This window comes from Spermophilus citellus (assembly GCF_964194105.1).
Source record: "Spermophilus citellus genome assembly, chromosome: 4".
Classification (NCBI taxonomy): Eukaryota; Metazoa; Chordata; class Mammalia; order Rodentia; family Sciuridae; genus Spermophilus; species Spermophilus citellus.
In genome coordinates, this window is record NC_138185.1 from 104,738,223 (window position 1) to 104,756,620 (window position 18,398).

At 49.1% G+C, this 18,398-nt stretch overlaps 1 protein-coding gene across 1 annotated transcript; it reads left to right on the forward strand.

Moving 5' to 3' along the window:
* Positions 1 to 8,064: 8,064 nt before the first annotated feature.
* ISL2 (ISL LIM homeobox 2) lies at positions 8,065 to 12,955 on the forward strand (the record flags this gene model as incomplete). The annotated part of the gene is made up of 6 exons (XM_081290262.1): positions 8,065 to 8,190; positions 9,008 to 9,197; positions 9,482 to 9,744; positions 11,431 to 11,714; positions 12,289 to 12,456; positions 12,839 to 12,955. The coding sequence occupies exons 1-6, from the start codon at positions 8,133 to 8,135 to the stop codon at positions 12,953 to 12,955; spliced, it is 1,080 nt and encodes a 359-aa protein (XP_081146388.1). The 5' UTR covers positions 8,065 to 8,132.
* Between the last annotated feature and the right edge of the window lie 5,443 nt (positions 12,956 to 18,398).

The following is an 18,398-nucleotide window of genomic DNA, read 5'->3' on the forward strand; positions in this document are numbered from 1 at the left end:
TAAGGATTTAATTTTTATTTTATTATTTATTTGTTTATTTATTTATTTATTTTTATGTGGTGCTGAGGATCAAACCCAGGGCCTCACCCATGCCAGGCAAGTGCTCTACCACTGAGCCACAACCTCAGCTCCTGTTTTGTTGTTGTTGTTGTTGTTATTGTTAATGTTCATAATTTTCTTATTGGTATTTGAATTTTTAACATAGTGAGTTTTTTTTTAAGGGTCTCATTCCCTTAGTCTATCATCAACAACAAACAGCTATTGCACTGTGGTCAAGCCCCTGTGTCTCTCCAACCAGAGCTGCCTTTTGTAGTACCACTTGGAAGACCCATTTTCATCCTGAGGTTATAGGGAGAATTACGTGCATTTGTACCTAGTACCTCTGTGGCTTTATCATTACTTTGAATCTTCAATTCATGTGAAGCAGATGTTGGTCAATGGTGGGTGCAGGGAAGTCCAACTTTAATTTTCTTCAAATGTATCAACAGTATCTGCCAGGCTGGAGATGTAGCTAGATCAGGGGCAGAGCACTTGCCTGGCATGTGAGAGGCCCTGGATTCCATCCCCAGACTGGAAAAAGAAACAAACACACACCAAAAAATCATCTACTTTTCCAGTTAATTACTAGGAAATCAAAAGCCTATTTTTGCCATTTCAATCTGCTACCTTAAATCTATCAGGTCTGCTTTGCTGTCAAACTATTTTCATTATTAGAACTTCACAATGAATTTGAATATCTCAAGGGGAAAATCACCTTTCATTTCTCTTCTTTTATAAACATCCCTTACTATTTTCACACATTTTTTCTTTCACCTTGTCTTTGGAATTATTTTGTAAAATTCCATTGGCAATTTAATTATATTTGTGCTACACTGATTTATACTTATAGATTTATGCTTTTATAGGTTATTTGGGGCAGAAGCAACCCCACCCTTCTAAAGAATGTGGCACGATTGTGTATTTGCTTTCCTTTATGTAGCTTTAGTCAAGACTGTTTTCTTCATGAAGACTTACACCTTTCTTGTTGAATTGATAACAGAATTTTAAATATTTTTATTTGGAATATACTAATTCTAGTTTATTTTTTATAATTGTTTATGCTAAGCTATAGGAAATATATTTACTTTTTATACACTTATGCAACCATAAGTGGGCCAAGTTTGGAAAACATCCATGACAAGTTTTTTCCTAGAGAACCAGTCTTAAATTTTGTAGTTGTAGATGGACAGAATGGCTTTATTTTATTTATTTGTATGTGGTGCTAAGGATCGAACCCAGTGCCTCACACATGCTAGGCAAGTTCTCTGCCACTGAAATACAGCCCCAGCTCCCCAGCCCTTTTCCATATTTTATTTTGAGACAGGGTCTCACTAAGTTGCTTAGGGCCTTGCTTTTGCTGAGGTTAGCTTTAAATTCGAAATCTTCCTGCCTCAGCCTCCCTGAGCCACTGACATTACAGGCAGGCATCACTATGTCCGGCTAAGTTCTTAAATATTTATCAGTATTCACTGGTTTGTGCCTTTGCTCATTAGTCTAACTCAATTGGGAATCCCAAATTCCTTGACAGTGTTTGGTTCCAGAATGGGCAGAAGTAAGCTAATTTGGGCCAAGGGAACAGAAAAGGGTTTTTTGATGAGGAGAGGGTTCTGCAAAGATACCAGCTTCTCTCACAGACAAAGAGACATATGCACCTAGATATTTTGGTAGTCATTTTGCAAGCACAAATAAGAACAGTCCTTAGAATGAAGCTGAGACTGTGGACGGTAAAGCAGAGGAACTAAGAATTGATCACATGGTTGTCCCCCCAACTCCAGGGCTGCTCCTAGCTCTGTGCTTGTTTGAGCAAGCTCATTTTCTGCTTATGCCAGTTTTAGCTGGGCTTTCTTTTACCCCAAAGCACTCATCTGACATGTGCAGACTGAATGAGATGCACGCAGTCCTAGCCAGTGCCCAGCACGAAGTGGGGTTGCACGGAAGGAACATAACAGCACTTTCCTTTTCCCTCCCTGCTGACCAGGACATTTGTACATTTGCCCTTGGCTACCAACCCTCTCCCTCTACACTTGCAAGCCACATCTGATGCTTTTTCAGCCTTAAAGGCACAGATCAAATCCCACCTCCCTCAAGAAGCCTGTCTAGTGTGAGGAGGTCTTCCCCACACCCAGCTGTCTGAGCCTCACCATTCATTGCCTGTGCTGAGTCTGGGTCTCCTTCCCATTCTTCACACACCGCTTGGCCTCGCCTACCCAGCCTCCTGCAACCCTTTGACTCTTGTGATGTTCAGTGGGTGATGAACCTCCCGGCCATCAATCTCTTCTCCTTCTTGCACTTTACAAGATGTGGGTGCCGACATTTAGCAGAATGAGATTCCTACAACAACCAGAGGAGCATTATTACTTTGTTCTGAAGGTCTTTACAAGTGTGAGGCATGTCCAAAGCAGCCATAAATAATTTATATTGTCCATAACTCAAGCTGATCAAAATAGACCTCATTGCAGTGATGTGGCAAAATCTGGTACAAGCTGCTTTTCTACTGCCTCCAAACCGATTACACATTCAGAGCAGATGACAATCTGACTGGATTCTCTCCTGCAGAGGACTAATGCCCCATCCCCAATCACATTAATCACAATCTGCCCATGATCAGACCTGGGATAATCCCATCGGACAGGAGGTGACAACCTAGATTCTATTATCTCATGTTATTATCTATTTTTGGAATTTACTGATAAATCAAACCTCCACAAGATGTTTTTCAGTGAAAGAGAATCCATCGTAGTTCTTTTGAAAAATTGCTGCTTCGGCTAGTGCCAAACGTTATGAAATTTACATCTCCTGTTTCGTTACAAGATAATGAATAAGCAAATGAGACAAGAATCTACGGTCCTTGTTATGAGAAAAAAACCCACACATATTTAATTTCTTACAAATGTATGTTGGAAAGAATAGAAGACATCTTTTTAAACCTTTAAAAGGACAATAACTTTATTATGAGATAGTCTCATGTTGAAGATGATATGATCAATCAATCTTCATTTATTTTAGCATCATATGGGCAAGCATCCATGGTGGGCAAAGAGACTCAAACAAGCCCCCAAAGTCTGCAAAACCTAAATCCACATACATTTATGCAGGATGAAGGAGCTTAGAACAATATTCCGTTTTCCTGCTGGGGAAATTAATTGAAAAATAAGCATCATTAGCACCAAGTCAGACTGAGCTCTGACAGTGTACAGCTCCTCTAGTTTGGATGTAGATACTGTTAAAGGGACAAACAGGACCCTAACACTAAACCTGGATCATTTGGCAAGATGCTGGCCACTCTGCACAATCACCATCCAATCCTGGTTTAGTGCATCCATTCCTTTTGGATCTCAATCTCTCTCTTCTTTCTTCCCTCCACTTCCTTCTCATTTTACCCAGTACCTGGATCTTGGCTAGGGGAGAGGTGCTTCTAGAAGAAAACAGAACACTAAAAGGCAGGCAGGCCTAGAGGCTGCAGGCTGGCTAAAAAGAGACAAAAAACTCCAGAGCCCTGGGCAAGCAGAGCTGGCTGTGTTCCCCCTTCTGGAAAGAGGGGGGAAATGCAACTTTCCCCAAAGCCAACAGGCACCCCTCCTCCCCACAGCCCACTCCTCTCCCAGGATCTAGGACTGGGGAGGCAGTTCCTGCAGCTACCTTCAGGGTGTGATTTGGGAGGAAACAAAGACTCTCCGTGTATTTTTTTTTAAAGGGTTCATTTGTTTCTTCTTTCTGTAAGACTCCATGTGGTACTTTTATCTGCCTCTCACATCGGTCCCCTCACCACTGACTTGCCCAAGGACAAGAGCACTGTGGCTTATGGGCTTATTCGTTTTAATATAGAATAACCTGGGCAACCTTGGCCTGTGTCTGCCCACTATGAAAAAAACGACAGACAAAATCATGTCCATTTGGACAGATGCAAGGACCACCAGTTCATAACTCATCTCGTGAACTGATGTGGGGTGTGGGTTTGGGTCTCCATCCTCTTACTAATTGTATTGGTATGAGTTATTGGTTTATTGACTTAGGAGCTGCTAAGATTTAGAACCTTCCTCAATACTTCTTTCACAGAAATGTAACCTGTGCAGTCACATGGGCCCTGTGCTTTAGAAAGACCTCCTTGTTGGTTTAACATTGCCATTGCTGTATTGGGGCTGAAAGAATCTCCAAAGTGTCTCTCAGTTTCCTGGTTCCAGAATTCTAGAAGGAAATAAGAATAAGGAGAAGGGAGGGGGAAAGGATGGGAAGACTGACTCAGCAAACAGATAAAATAATAAAAGTTGGTATGTTTTGGGTCATCTGTCCTGTTTTGGAAATTTTCTTCCAGCCCCTGATTCCCTGGCTGAGAACTTTCCTGTCTTCTTTTCCCCTATGGGTCTTGTTTTGAGGCTAGGAGCTGCCATTAGTGGCCTGTGAATGACCACCTGCTTTCCACCAGGCCCCCCACCCCCACCTGCTGGGATCTTTGTACACTAAATCTTCTTTGGGAGGAATTGTGAACAGTTCATTTTTTTCTTTTTAGTTGTGTTTATTTATTTATTTTTATGTGGCGCTGAACATCAAACCCAGTGTCTCACACATGCTAGGCAAGTGCTCCACCATTGAGCCACACCCCCAGCCCTTGTGAACAGTTTTAGGCAGTAGTGGTGGAGTGAGGGAGATTAGGGAAGAAAGAATCCAGGGAGACGTCTCTGTGCTCCTGAAACCTTTCTAGGAGGAGGGTCATAGCTGGTGTTAGTTTTGGAGCTTGTGCAGCGATCCCAATAAGGATAGGGTACTCTGAAGCTAGGAGGCAAAGAACCAGGGCAGGGCCAGATTGAAGGTGCCCTGTGGCCGTGCATGGCAGGTATGATTTTCTCCCACCCTAGCGCTAGACTTCTGGGGGTGGTTGTGACCCAGGAGACCCACATGGAGGGACCATGAAACTGGTTTTACAGCCGTAGAGAAGTGAAGGTGTGAGTGATAAAGCCACACTCAAGTGGGTCATTAGTGGCCCAGTGATAAAAAACCAAGGAAGCCAGCACGGTGGTACACACACCTGTAATCCCAGCAGCTCAGGAAGCTGAGGCAGGAGGGTTGTGAGTTCAAAGCCAGCCTCAGCAACTTAGTGAGGCCCCAAGCAACTCAGGGAGACTCTGTCTCTAAATAAAATATTAAAAAGGTGGGGGCTGGGGATGTGGCTCAGTGGTTAAGTGCCCCTGGGTTCAATCCCAAGTATAAAAAAAAAGAAAGAAAGAAAAAAAAAGAAAAAGAAAGAAAGAGAGAGAGAGAGAGAGAGAGAGAGAGAGAGAGAGAGAGAGAGAGAAGGGGCATCCAGACAGACCTGAGTTCACTGCCAGCTCTGACTTGCCCTGTGGCTGTGGCCCTGTAACTCAGTTCCCCCTGGAACAAATGGTTTTAACACAACCTACCTGGTGACACTGCTGGAAAGCCTAAGCAGTTAACAACACAGGCTTTGCACTGGTGGGTGCAGAACAAATATTGTCCTTCACTTGACTTCCTGGCATGGAAGAGGCCAACTTCTGCCAAAGGCTCCTTCTGGGTAGAGTCTCAGAGGACTGGGTTTCCTGGTCAGGAAGGGGATCTTTCTCTGGGCAAGAGAGGGTTAAAGGTTGAGTCTAGGATTTTGCTTGGAGCTGCCTCCTCCTGGCCACTGGCACCCCTGATTGATTTACTTGCTCCTGGCAGGGTGAGCAAGACCTGTGGTGGGAGCCTGACCTGGGCCAGGGGCCCCCACGGGGAAGCCACCTGATGGGGTGTACTTCCTTTTTCTATACCCAACACACACTGTAGAGACTATGTTCACATACACAGACATTACCTATGAATCAAGCTCATACTCAGAGCACACACGGCATCCCCCATCCTCAGGGAAAGCACACATCAAATACACAAAGGAATCTCAGCTGACTTTATAAGTTCACTCACTTATAAAGACTTCTCCAACAAGCCCAGACCTACACAGGCACCATGCACTGGAAAGAGGATCCCAACACACACACACACACACACACACACACACACACACACACACCCCACAGCCATAATGATAACCATTAGAGTGAACTTGTTTCAAGCACTTACTATGTGCCAGGTAGTGTTCCAAGGTTTTTCCAGTAGTTAAATTTTTACACAGGAGACATTGCTACTCTTATATCCCATATTGTAGATGAGGAAACTGAGGGCAGGAGAATTAAAATGAGATGCCTGACGTTACACAAGTGGCCTGAGGCAGCTCCGCGTGCAGAGATACTCTCTTATCCTCTTTCCCCATTTATTTGTGGAATGCAAATGTAGCATTCTCTCTACCCCTGACGCACTCTGCACATATTCATCGTGAACGCTGTTCGGGGATCTAGTGGCCAGAGATGCCAGAAACTGTTGACAGAGCCTTTGGTAGGCAGTGACAAAGAAACAGACCAGTAGGACTAAGACGTTCCAAAGGTGGAAGCGGTGGTCGCAAACCTGCCCGGGAGATCCAAGAACGAACGTTCACGGTGAGGTGGAGCTTCACTGAGTGGTGGTCCTAGTGAGCCCTCAGGGCCTAGCCCGGCTTTCTACAAAGCCTCTCCCTGCGCTCTGGGCTGCACCCATTTCCGGGGAGCAGCCGGGATCTTAAACCCACCAGCCTCTGGTTCTTAATAGATTGGCAGCCGCGCGCGCTTGACTCCGTTTTTGGGCTGACACACCCGCGGAGATCAGGGCTTGGGTCTGGGATTCCGGTGGACACTCTATCTCTAGGCGCTCACCCGCGCCCCACCCAGGCACGTACAGGTTCTCCATATGCCTTTTAATGGGAAAACAACAGACACCATGGTCGGACAAATGTTATTTATAATTCATGAACCGGTTTATGAACCCTTTCAAACAAAACCTACAGAGATTTTTTTTAAAAGAAAAAAATATGCCTGGATTCTTCTTAGAATTCAGGGATTTTCTAAGGACTGACAAACCACTGTGTAGATAGTAAATTACCCCGCGAGCAATATTTTTTCCTCTGCTTATTGATGTTGCAGTTGGTTTATGAAAAATCAGAGTTTGTAAAAATCACTGTATTCTGGAAGTAGGACACACATTAGATCCCAGCAGTTTTCCTAGAAGGAGCTATGCAATTTGAGTGGGGAAAGAATAGGGGAGGTTTGATGTCAAATTGAAAACAAACAAACAAAAAGCAAAAAGACAAGAAAAAAGAAGAAGAAAGAAAGCCAGGAGGAAAAGGAGGAGAAAAAGAACGAGAAGAAATAGGAGAAGCCACGAATGATGCAAGGATCAAATTAGGATCCGTCCCCAGAGTTTTTGGATTCTTCATTCTAGCGCTACCCACCTCCAACTTGTTTTTCTACAGGCAACTCGAGTGGTGAAGTCTCAAAAGAGTTGACACAAGTGGTCGTTCCCTAACCTCTCTCTCTAGTTTGGATCCTGAGAACAAAAGCACACGAGAAAAGAAAGGTGACCAATTGGACGATGATGTTCACCTCCAAACGGTTCCCCTTTTCCCCAGGTCACTCGTTTCTACAGGGGATTTTTCTTCTTCTTTTTTAATTTATAAAAGAAAGAAGCTTCTAAAGGAGAGTCGGACCCATCTATCACCAGGTATCCATCACCTTGCTGGGGCCGATTGGGGAAACCGCCCAGCAAGCCCGAGAGGAAGCTCAGAGCTGCAGCTACCGCAGAGCCAGCTTGGCGCGACTCAGGGTCCAGCTGGGATTGCCGGACGGGGGCGGGAGACCAGATCCCGGTAGATTTGAGGGGAGGGGGCTGCGCTCCATTGTTCACTAGGAGCCAATCAGGTTTGGCCTCTTCTTCCCAGCCAATCTCCCTTCACCCCCTCCTTCTACCCTAACCCACTCCGCCCATCAACCCCCTGGTCCCCATCACCTCCCCCTCATCCCTAGCGATTCTGGGGAAGCTTGGTGACGCCACAGGTCCCGCCCTCAGCTCCGGCCCGGGGCGAGTGCGTGCTGACGTCATGCTGCGTGCGGGCCGGTGCGGAGTCGTTCCATCAACTCCGCGGGGCAGGAGGAGTTAGTTAGCAAAGAACCGAGGCTGGGCGCACGACCCTCATCCTTCTGCCCCTGGTCGCACACTTTGCGCACATCTCTTTCTGCATGGTGGATATTATTTTTCATTATCCTTTTCTGGGTGCTATGGGGGATCATTCCAAGAGTAAGTCTTTCTCTCTGTGTGGGTGTGTATGAGTGTGCTTAATATGCAATATTTCTAATGCAGAAGAATGTTTAGTGGATTCTACAAGTGGATTCTATTTGACAGGGTGCTTGAGGGGAAAAAAATAAAACGAGTGCATTTCTCCTATAGGACTGCTCATCCTTTGAAATCTGTTGTTTTGCTTTATAATTAAATACTGTTTCTCGAGCCAGATAGGCTGACCTCAGGGTGTGAATTCTGCTTCTGTTTTGCGCTAAGGCAATCCGATTTGATTTAGGGATGTGGGGGTTTTGTTTGTTTGTTTCCTTGTCTTTGGGTCTCTCAAAGCTGGAAAGATTTATCTCGCTTGATCTGAGATATTTAAATTAAGACATGTCAGAAGAATGAGCAGGGACTCCACTGAAAGCTGAGGTGTCTCTGTTGGGATAGGAGGGAGTAGCAGTGAGTGGGAATGTGCTGGCGGAAATGCCGGGACATCACCGTTCAGTATTGATGTCGCGTCTTTGGTGCTGAACTATGTAGTCACTCTCGTCTCACCCCAGAGCTTAGTTACAAGATATACTGATTCAACGACCGTGTTCAATGAATGTGATAGCGAAAGTATTTGGAGAGGGAGACGAAAAGCCTTCACAAAATCAGAATATTTTGTTTTTTCGTTTCCAATTTTCTGGACCATTAGAAAGCTCATCTTTTCCTTGCGCTCACAATTCTTGAAAGAGTGAAAGAACGAGCGGATTGGGTTGGGGCTGGAGTGGCCGAGGACGGCCGGGGTCCGGGCAGCCAGGCCTGACGCGGGCCCTGCGCCCTTCCCCGGCAGAGAAGCCCGGGACCGCCATGTGCGTGGGCTGCGGGAGTCAGATCCACGACCAGTTTATCCTTCGGGTGTCGCCCGACCTCGAGTGGCATGCCGCCTGCCTCAAGTGCGCCGAGTGCAGCCAGTACCTAGATGAGACGTGCACGTGCTTCGTGAGAGACGGGAAGACCTACTGCAAGCGGGACTACGTAAGGTGAGGCTGGAGGGAGTTCGGGATTCCGGTACCGCCTGCTAGGGCCGGGCCCAGGTCTGGGATGGCAACCCGCCCTCCTGCTCCCACCAGGCCCGGGAGACGGCTGTCCCAACCCTGGTGCGTCGGCGCAACTCCGGGCCCAGGACCCCTGCGGGCAAGTCCCCCGCAGCCCCCAGTGAGCCACAGAGCATCTGGGGCGAGAGTCTCCCGGACCCCATAGCGGCGTGGGAGGTGAGGCCGGCTGCAGGCTCCACGCTGACGCAGCTGGTGCCTTGGGCCCCCAGGCTGTTCGGCATCAAGTGCGCCAAGTGCCAGGTGGGCTTCAGCAGCAGCGACCTGGTGATGCGGGCGCGGGACAGCGTGTACCACATAGAGTGCTTCCGCTGCTCCGTGTGCAGCCGCCAGCTGCTGCCAGGAGATGAGTTCTCGCTGAGGGAGCACGAACTGCTCTGCCGCGCAGATCACGGCCTCCTGCTTGAGCGCGCTGCAGCCGGCAGCCCGCGCAGCCCCGGTCCTCTCCCCGGAGCCCGCGGCCTGCATCTGCCAGGTAAGCCGTGCGCTCGGGCTGCGCCTCCCGCCTGCGTCGGTGTCAGTGGTGTGCGTGTGTGTTTGGGGTGCTATGCTCCTGACCCGAGGTGATCAGTTCCGTGAGGTTCCGTCTGCTGTGTCTGTTTTTCAGTATGAATGCGGAACTGTGTGCTGAGAGCCAGGCTGTGTGTTCGTCTGTGTCAGGCAGACATTGCATGTATGAATTTGGGGAATTGTGAATTGTGTTCTCCGTGACTGGGAATATGTGGGACACACTGCTAGGAGAAGCAGAAAGTGAATGCCAACAGGGGATTTTAAATGGTGCCTGTCGGAGGGACTTGTATTTGGAATTTCTTCCAGGAATATGTGTTATTGTCGGAAAGGAAAGATAGGTTTGCCTGGGGGTGTATATGTAAGTAATACAGCTCCCAACTGGGAGCTGGGAAGGCACTCAGCCAGTCAGGAGCCCACCGAAGGCCAACCATCCAACAAAGAGGTTTCTGTAATTTGTATTTTGAGGCCCAATTTGATACACAACTTAGTCAAATGCTTCTTGGGGAGAGAGTATAAGGGCACAGCAGATTCCTGTATCAAAGAAAGCCCTCACTAGGATATTCTGTGTGCTAATCAGGAGCTGCCTACAAACGGGATATTAATGTAACCATAGGCAGGCCGAGAAAGTGAGAAAGCTTGGGACCCCAGCCTCAGCTAGCCAGTGGCATTATAGCACAGATATTTAGATCAGGTTGAGCCTCTGGGTGCTGTGTGGCTTTGCAACACTCCTCCCCTCTCTGGATCTCGATTTCCTCCCTATAGAAAGAGGAAATTGGGCTGGATGGGTTATTTGTAAATATTTATCTGGACCTAGAAATGCCTAGGGGAACATTAATCAATACAGCATGTATCCTTGAGTGTGTAGACCAGGTTTGGATAGGACTGTGGTACAAAATGAAGCAGATATTGAGTGCAACCCTGTCTGGGATCTGGAAGGGGCTCCCCTTTGTTTGTGGCGGGCTGTCTGCTGCAGGCTGCAGGAATCGGGCTATTTCCCAGGAATTGGGAGAACCCGAGGTTAATTGAGAGTGCCAGCGTTTTCCGCCCGCTGGGCCAGGGGAGTCTGGAGCCTTGGGAGAAGGGTCCTAGGGCTCAAAGGCCCCAAGGCAGGCAGGAAGGAACTGTGTCGGGCCCTAGAGGCTGGTCCTTGCCCCAGGCCTGGTTTTTGAGACGCGTGGCGTAGGCCTGACGGAATGGGCTCTGAACGAGGAGGTAGGGCCCTCACAGGACCCCAGGAGTGGGAGATCATCCCTCGATCCCAAAGTCGCGCCTCACCCCGGGTACGCTAGTTTCCCTTCTCCCGCCAGAGTCCCGGGCGCGCCTCCGGTCTCTTCCTCGGAAACTCCGACTTCTTTCCGAGGACTTTGCTAGTCCCTAAGGGGCCCTAGCGGCTCTCCTAGGGTCGGGTGAGTGGAGGAGGCATAACCTGGATAGTCACTGTGGTCCCCAGCCCCGGGAGATCGCAGCAGGGCAACTCCACCTGGGAGCAAGGGAAAAGGGGAAAACGCAAAGTTCCTTTGAGAGAGGAACAATAAACGAAATAAAAGGGAAACGAAATCGGGCCCTGGAGGGCTCTGCCGCCCGGAGGTTAGTCTTTGGGCGAGTAGGTGGCTGCCCTTCGTTCACCTGTCGCCCCACCCTGTCCTCGCAGACCCTGGGTCGGGCCGACAGCCCTCGCTGCGTCCACACGTGCACAAGCAGACGGAGAAGACGACCCGAGTGCGGACTGTGCTCAACGAGAAGCAGCTGCACACTCTGAGGACGTGCTACGCCGCCAACCCGCGGCCAGATGCGCTTATGAAGGAACAACTTGTGGAGATGACCGGCCTGAGCCCGCGGGTCATCCGCGTATGGTTCCAGAACAAGCGGTGCAAGGACAAGAAGAAATCCATTCTAATGAAGCAGCTGCAACAACAGCAGCACAATGACAAGACGGTGAGGGGCTGCGCCGCCAGAGGAACGGGTCGGGTGGGCCTCGGTTCCCACCACAGTATCTGTGCCCTTTTATGGGCGGGCTCTGGGGAGATCAAAGGGGAACCGGACTCTCCAATAGCAGGTGTTTGTACCATCAGAGCAAGACTTGCCTTGGGGTTTAAGGCTTCCTCATTAATTTGTCTAAGGTGGGGTAGTCTTGTCCCAGTAGCAGCCCAGAGTTTGGGGTCCGAGGTACAGTGAGGAACCCTGGCGTCATGGGTGTGTGCAGCGCCTGGAATTTGGTCTGGCGTGTTGTGTCTTTCAGCATGGCTCGGTTTGAACACATCCTCTGCATACCCAGGGAGGGATGGTAGCACAGGCTTCTTCCCTTGCTAGTGTCTGGCTCCCAGCACTGACTGGTTGCACATTTCGGGCCTCTGGTTATTTCTGTGGAAAGTAGGGCTCTTCCGCCTTCAGTAGGGTGTGCGCTTCTCCCCAAACCAGTGCAGGCCTAAAATTCTGAAGCTCCGTTTCCAAAGGTGGTGTAAAAGGCAAGTCCTAGCTTGAGTGCCCAGTGTCTTTTGCTTGTCCGCAGAGCCTGCAGGGACTTACCGGGACGCCCCTGGTGGCGGGCAGCCCCATTCGCCACGAGAGCGCGGTGCAGGGCAGCGCAGTTGAGGTGCAGACCTACCAGCCTCCATGGAAAGCACTCAGCGAGTTCGCACTCCAGAGTGACCTGGACCAACCAGCCTTCCAGCAGCTGGTGAGGCTCTGCCCTACCGCCCCGACCTCCGGACTCTCGGGGTGGGAATTTAGCCTTTTAGCTGTAGTGGGAAGGGGGCTACCAATGGGACGTGGGGCTGGCAATGGGGAGAGTGCAGCGGGTCTTGCAGTCTCACCTAGCCCACAACACGCTCTCACCCAGGACTCCCTGGATTTAAGCGTACACAGGACAGATGGCAGCACCCCGCATCCCTGTCCTGGTTCCTCTGCGTGCTGCAGCGGACCTGCTTTTCCCTCCGCAGGGCTTGCTCTCAGCCGGCGGCTATCCCCTAGGGGCATTCCGTGACACTGAGAGCAAGGCTCGGAGAGCCAGCTCCGGTGTGGTTCACCTGCTTCATCCTGATGTCTCCACCCCACCCCAGGTTTCCTTCTCCGAGTCCGGTTCCCTAGGCAACTCCTCTGGCAGCGACGTGACCTCCCTGTCCTCCCAGCTCCCGGACACCCCCAACAGTATGGTGCCGAGTCCCGTGGAGACGTGAGGGGGGACCCCTCCCTGCCAGCCCGTGGACCTCGCATGCTCCCTGCATGAGAATCACCCATGCTCAGGCCATTCCAGCTCCGAAAATTCTCTCGCCTTTGTAATTATTATTATTTAAAGAGAGAAGACCGAGAAAAAAACGGTCAGGACAGCCAAAAGCGCCAGGACGCAACCTGCTTTCACCAAGACTGGAGACCCCTGCTCCGAGGACTTTTATTTTTTTCCAAACCGGAATTTGGGATTTACTAGGGTTAGCTCTGCCCTCTCGTTTCCCGCGCTCCACTCCACCACCCACATAACCACCTCGGCGTGGAGAACATGCAGGGCTCTTCCCGGGCCAGGCAGGCTCCTGCCCCAAATCTGCCCAAGCGCTGCCCGGCGGCTTCGCCTGGGGTTTTGCGGGGAAGAGGACAGGGATAACCCAAAGGAACAGACACTCAATCCCCAAAGCGCATGATTGCTGGGAAAAAGTAGAAACAAGACTTTCCTTTAAAATGTTTAAATTATCAGTCGACGGAGGACAGAGTTGTGTGAGCCTTTGCCGAACAAACAAACGTAAGTTATTGTTATTTATTGTAAGAACATCCAGTTCATAGTGGGACGAATATTTTGATCTTAATAAAAAATAATCCAATGCCTAGACGCTCCTGTGTGCTGTTGGCGCAGCAGCGGGAGGCTGGACCAATGCAGGTTCTAGGGTTCCTCTGCGTTCCACACCGGGCTCCAGGGCTCACTCCCTGGCTTCGCAAGTCGCTGGCCAACGAGCTCCGGCTCCCAGCTGGCCGGGCCTGGCGGGGATTGGACGTCACGCGGGGGCGGGGCCGTGCGTCTGGAGCTGCGTGCGAGCACCGAGGCCCTTCCGGAAGCCGGCGTGGGCTCGCTGCCTGCGGCCTCTGGGGGCCTCGCGGAGGAGGTACGCGGGCACGTGAGGCCGCCTTGTTTGGCCCCCTCCGCACGCCCCTGGCGGCTTCGCGACCTACTCCTTTCTAAGCAAGCTCAGGCTTTCGAGGGCGAGTCTCATTCCCTCTCAGCCACATCTCAATTTCGTGCCTCCCCAGCCCTAAAGCTGACTGCGCCTGGGCGCCCTCCGAGGCTGGGGCTTCGGGTTCTCGCTGCACTCTAGGCCTGCAGCAGTCGGGTCCTCTTGCCACTTATTTTCCCAGGGAAGGCTGGAAGCCCCGGACGCGTTGCCCAGCAGCTCTGGCCCTGCCGCCAAGCATCGAGGCCGGCCCGGGGTGACCAGGGGGCCCGACCCCGGCCAGATCCGGCGGTCACGATGCCCGGTCCTCCGTGCTGTCCCGAAGTGGATGCGCGACATGATCAATCTCGCTGCATTTATTAATTCCCCAGTCTAGACAGAGGAGAAGGCCGGGCGGCGGCTCCTTATCTGCATTTGGCATCACCTGCAAGCGATACACTGAAGGAGCCACAACAAGCCCCCTCTAGGATGGCTGCTGCCGGGGAAAATAAGTCCACCCAGAACCAGTCTGGCGTGTCCTTGGTTTATTTTCTTTCCAGATCCGAAATGGAGGGGGTAGGAGATGGCCCGGGTGGAAGGGGGCTGGGAATGGCCCCTGGATATGCGGTGCCCAGGTCACTTGGTGTGACATTTCAAACCCTTGCGACTTGTTTTCTTGAAAACTGACTTTCGTGATCGCAGGAAATAACCTAGAGATACTGAATCTCCAGCAGGCCCCCGGGCAAGCACACACACACAAAACGGTAGGCTCAGGTTTTACCCTTTACAAGTATTTAACCCTTTGGCAGCCTAGGACAGTTCTTTCCGGAGACCAGCCCTCACTTGATGGACTCAGGCAGTTGCCAGACTACCTACCAGCCAGTATCTCTGGCGTTGAGTTTCCATTTCCTTGTCCATAGAGTTGAATGACGCACAGTGCCTCCTTCTTTGTACAGGGGTTGTTGTGAAAGAGGGCCACGCCCTAACTAAATGGTGGACAGTTGCCATCCTAGCTCAGGTAAAAGCTTAGTAAGGAAAAATGTGCCTAAGAGGCAGCTGCAGTCGCTGGATAGAGAGGAATAGGTGCCTTGTGTTAGAGAACCTTAAATTTAAGTGTACCTGGCCAGAGGCCACTGTGGGTTTTTCAGCAGAACTTTTGGCAGGATGCCTTCACACATACTCATCCACTCCCCACTCCCAGCCCAAATGGAGATGGAAGGCTTGCTGGCAATTATTGAAAGAAAATGGGAAGAGGTGGGAAAATTGAGCCACGTTTATATCTTATTTCCTGAAAGCCAAGGTGATGCTAGCACAAATATTAAAAAGAACATTCCCCTTCTTTGGGATTTAGGAAATAGTGCTGCAAACTTAGAGATAAGGGAAGAGATATGCAGGGTTAATGAGGAACAGCTTTACCTCTCAAGTGCTCAGAAACGGTTTTAATAATCAGGGTTAGGTTCTTTGAGGCTTCATTCCCTTAACTTAGACCATTCCATCCCATGCAGAAATACAGATTTCTTCTTTAACCTCCTGACTGGGACTAAACTTCCAATAAATCTTACTTTTGAAAACTTTTGATTTATTGGGTTTTCTTTTTTTGTTAAAAAGGAAACAACAGGTTATTGAATAAAGAATTTCATTAGTCATTGTTAATTAGCTCTGAATTTTTGCTTTTGACAGGCTGCAGTATTTTAATGCTGTGAATTGAAATATCTACCTATTTAATTTCAATTATCTTTTCTCTCATCATCCATAGATCATAAACCTAATTCCTCTTTACAATATTTATATGAGCATTTTTTTCAAATATTGGGAAATTACGCAGTTAAAGTGGTTACTGCATATTAGGATGCCTGTATCTCTCTATATTACTGTGTCAAACATCATAAACTTTTTCTCTTGTTACTAGCCACCCAAAGGGTGCATTGTTTTCCTTGCTGGTTTCCAAGAAAAGGGTTCATTCTATAGCCTTCTTACAATGGTTTCCTGGTGAGGTGTCTGAGATCTATGGTTGGTTAGTTACCTCAATAAATATCAGTTTTACTGGTTCCCAGATCATCTTTAAACATCCTCTGTAATACAGTAGGGATTTCCCGGTAAATTAAATTACCTGTAACAATTACAAGTGTTGTATTTTATGCTAACTGAACTTTTAACATGAGATACCCACTTGAGTAGTAAAAACTCAATTCAAGAAGAGACACCATAGATGGAGAATTGGAGTGAGTTATTTAGTTAGATATATTTCAGAATAAGATTTTCTCAGAAGATTTATCTAATAATTTGAGTAGCTCTATGAAATTGAGGCAGGGGCTAGGGATGTGGCTCAAGCGGTAGCGCGCTCGCCTCGCATGCGTGCGGCCCGGGTTCGATCCTCAGCACCACGTACCAACAAAGATGTTGTGTCCCCCAGAACTGAAAAATAAATATTAAAAATTCTCTCTCTCTCTCTCTCTCTCCTCTCTCACTCTCTCTTTAAAAAAAAAAGAAATTGAGGCAGAAAAGGGATTCCCAGAGATGGAAAAGTTTATGGCACACAATTTAATACATATTGAAAGACTGCATAATTCTGGGAAATTCAGTCCCTGTGGCAGTATTCCCAATGAACTTTAATATTTAATGGGTGTGGAACAGAAATCAGCCTTTCAGTTTTGAATATAGAATATTGTAAATCTCAATTTTGTCAGAACTGCAAAGACGGTTTAAATAAGGCATTGTTTAAGATTGGTCATTAGAAAATTTGAGATTCTGCCTCTGCTGCCTAGGGAAGGGTTTAAACTGCCACATATTTAGTAAGCCTGTTTTCCCATGTGAGTGTTCACCAAAAGACAGCAAGAGAATTAGTTGAATAGCACCATGCTAGAAAGAGAAAACAATGGATGAATAATTATTTGCAGAGAAGTAAATTCCCAATGGAGTTGTGATAAAAGCAGGAAATTCAGAGTTTATTAAGCTGATGGAGGGAAGATTAGAGGCTTTTAAATGTGGGTCTGATTGATGTAAAGGTAAACTTTGTTGAAAATACTGAGATGAAGTGCAATAATGAGGATTGTTTGACCAATTATAGAGTAGCACCTTGTTGATGGAGACTGTGCATAGAAGAAGATGCAGATAAATAGAGCTAGATTGAGTATAGTAATGGCAGCAGGAAAGGGCATAAGAAAATAACTCCATTGAGATCCAGATGTGGGGAGTGGGAAGCAGCTCAAATTATAAAGCACTTGGGGCCCCAGCATCAAAGTTTCCAGAAGGCAGGAGTGCTTGGTGAGTGCAGCTTTGGGGCACAGGGAGAGTGGGTCAGGGAGTGAACACAGAGAGGAGCAGGAAGGTTGAGAGTTTCCTTGAAGCAGGATATTTGAGTGAAGGTGCGGTTTGAAGATTGGAGACCCCAGGGCTGGGTGGCGAGAGAGGAGAAGCAGAAAGGGAAGGGAAAGAATAGGGAGAGTGAGGAGTGATTTCCCATATTGAGACTTGAGACTTCCCAAGAGCATGGCAAGGAGACTTGGAAGACATGACCCAGGTGGTTTTCCCAGCTGCTCTGGGGAAGGTAGAAGGTGTCTAGGGGAGGAGAAGGTGAGGACCTAGGTCAACGAGGGCCGGTTCGGGATTCGAGGTCACAGCTCTCGCTACTGCCAGTAACTGCAGGGCGGGAGAGGCTCCGGAACCAGGCAGGAAGCGGCAGCTCTAACATCCTGGTGTGTGTGTGTGTGTATACACGTGTGCGCCTGTTTGTGTGTGTGTGTGTGGGGGTGGGGGTGGGGGGGGGGGAGGACAAGCCGTGCTAAGCTCCGGGAGAAGCGAGTTGCAGGAAATACGAGGAGCAGGAAATACGGTTGGGCCACTGCGTTGAGCGTTCAAATGTTGCTGCTTCCCAGAGCCTTGGGCAGCTTTTTCCGATTTGACTCAAATTCTGGGCTCTAAAGCCCCCCAAAAGTTGTTGCTTTTGCCTCAGTTGTATCCAGTTCGACCAACTTTCCAGGCTGGGTGGATCCAGCAGAGATCTTTCGCCTTGGCCCAGTGTTGTTCGCTTGTGACCCCCGAGCCTCGGGAAATCCCGGAGGCGGTCCCTGTCCCAGGAGAAATCCTGTGGTGGCACCGGCAAATTGGAACAAGATGTGCCCGCATTCACCTGGGCGTCGCGCTCTTCCATCTCGGGAGAGTTTAGAAGTCATAAACCCCGGGGGAGTTGGAGCTTACATCCCGCTGGCTCGTCCCCGCGCACATTAAAGAAGGAATTGGAGACCTCCTGAAACTCGGAGACGGGAGGCACCAAGGAGCCCACGCAGGGTCCCCGCGGGGTGGGGCCGGGGTTTCTCTCTCAAACCCTCGCCCGCTCCGGGATGAGGGGCAAGGAGAGCATTCAATTAAATGTTGAATTGTGAATTCTGGTATGGTTTCTGGGAGGTTAATCAGAGCTGTCTCAATTATTTATGGCTTTTTGGCAAATTTCCCGCCAGATAAGAAGTATATTCTATTGGGAGCGTCT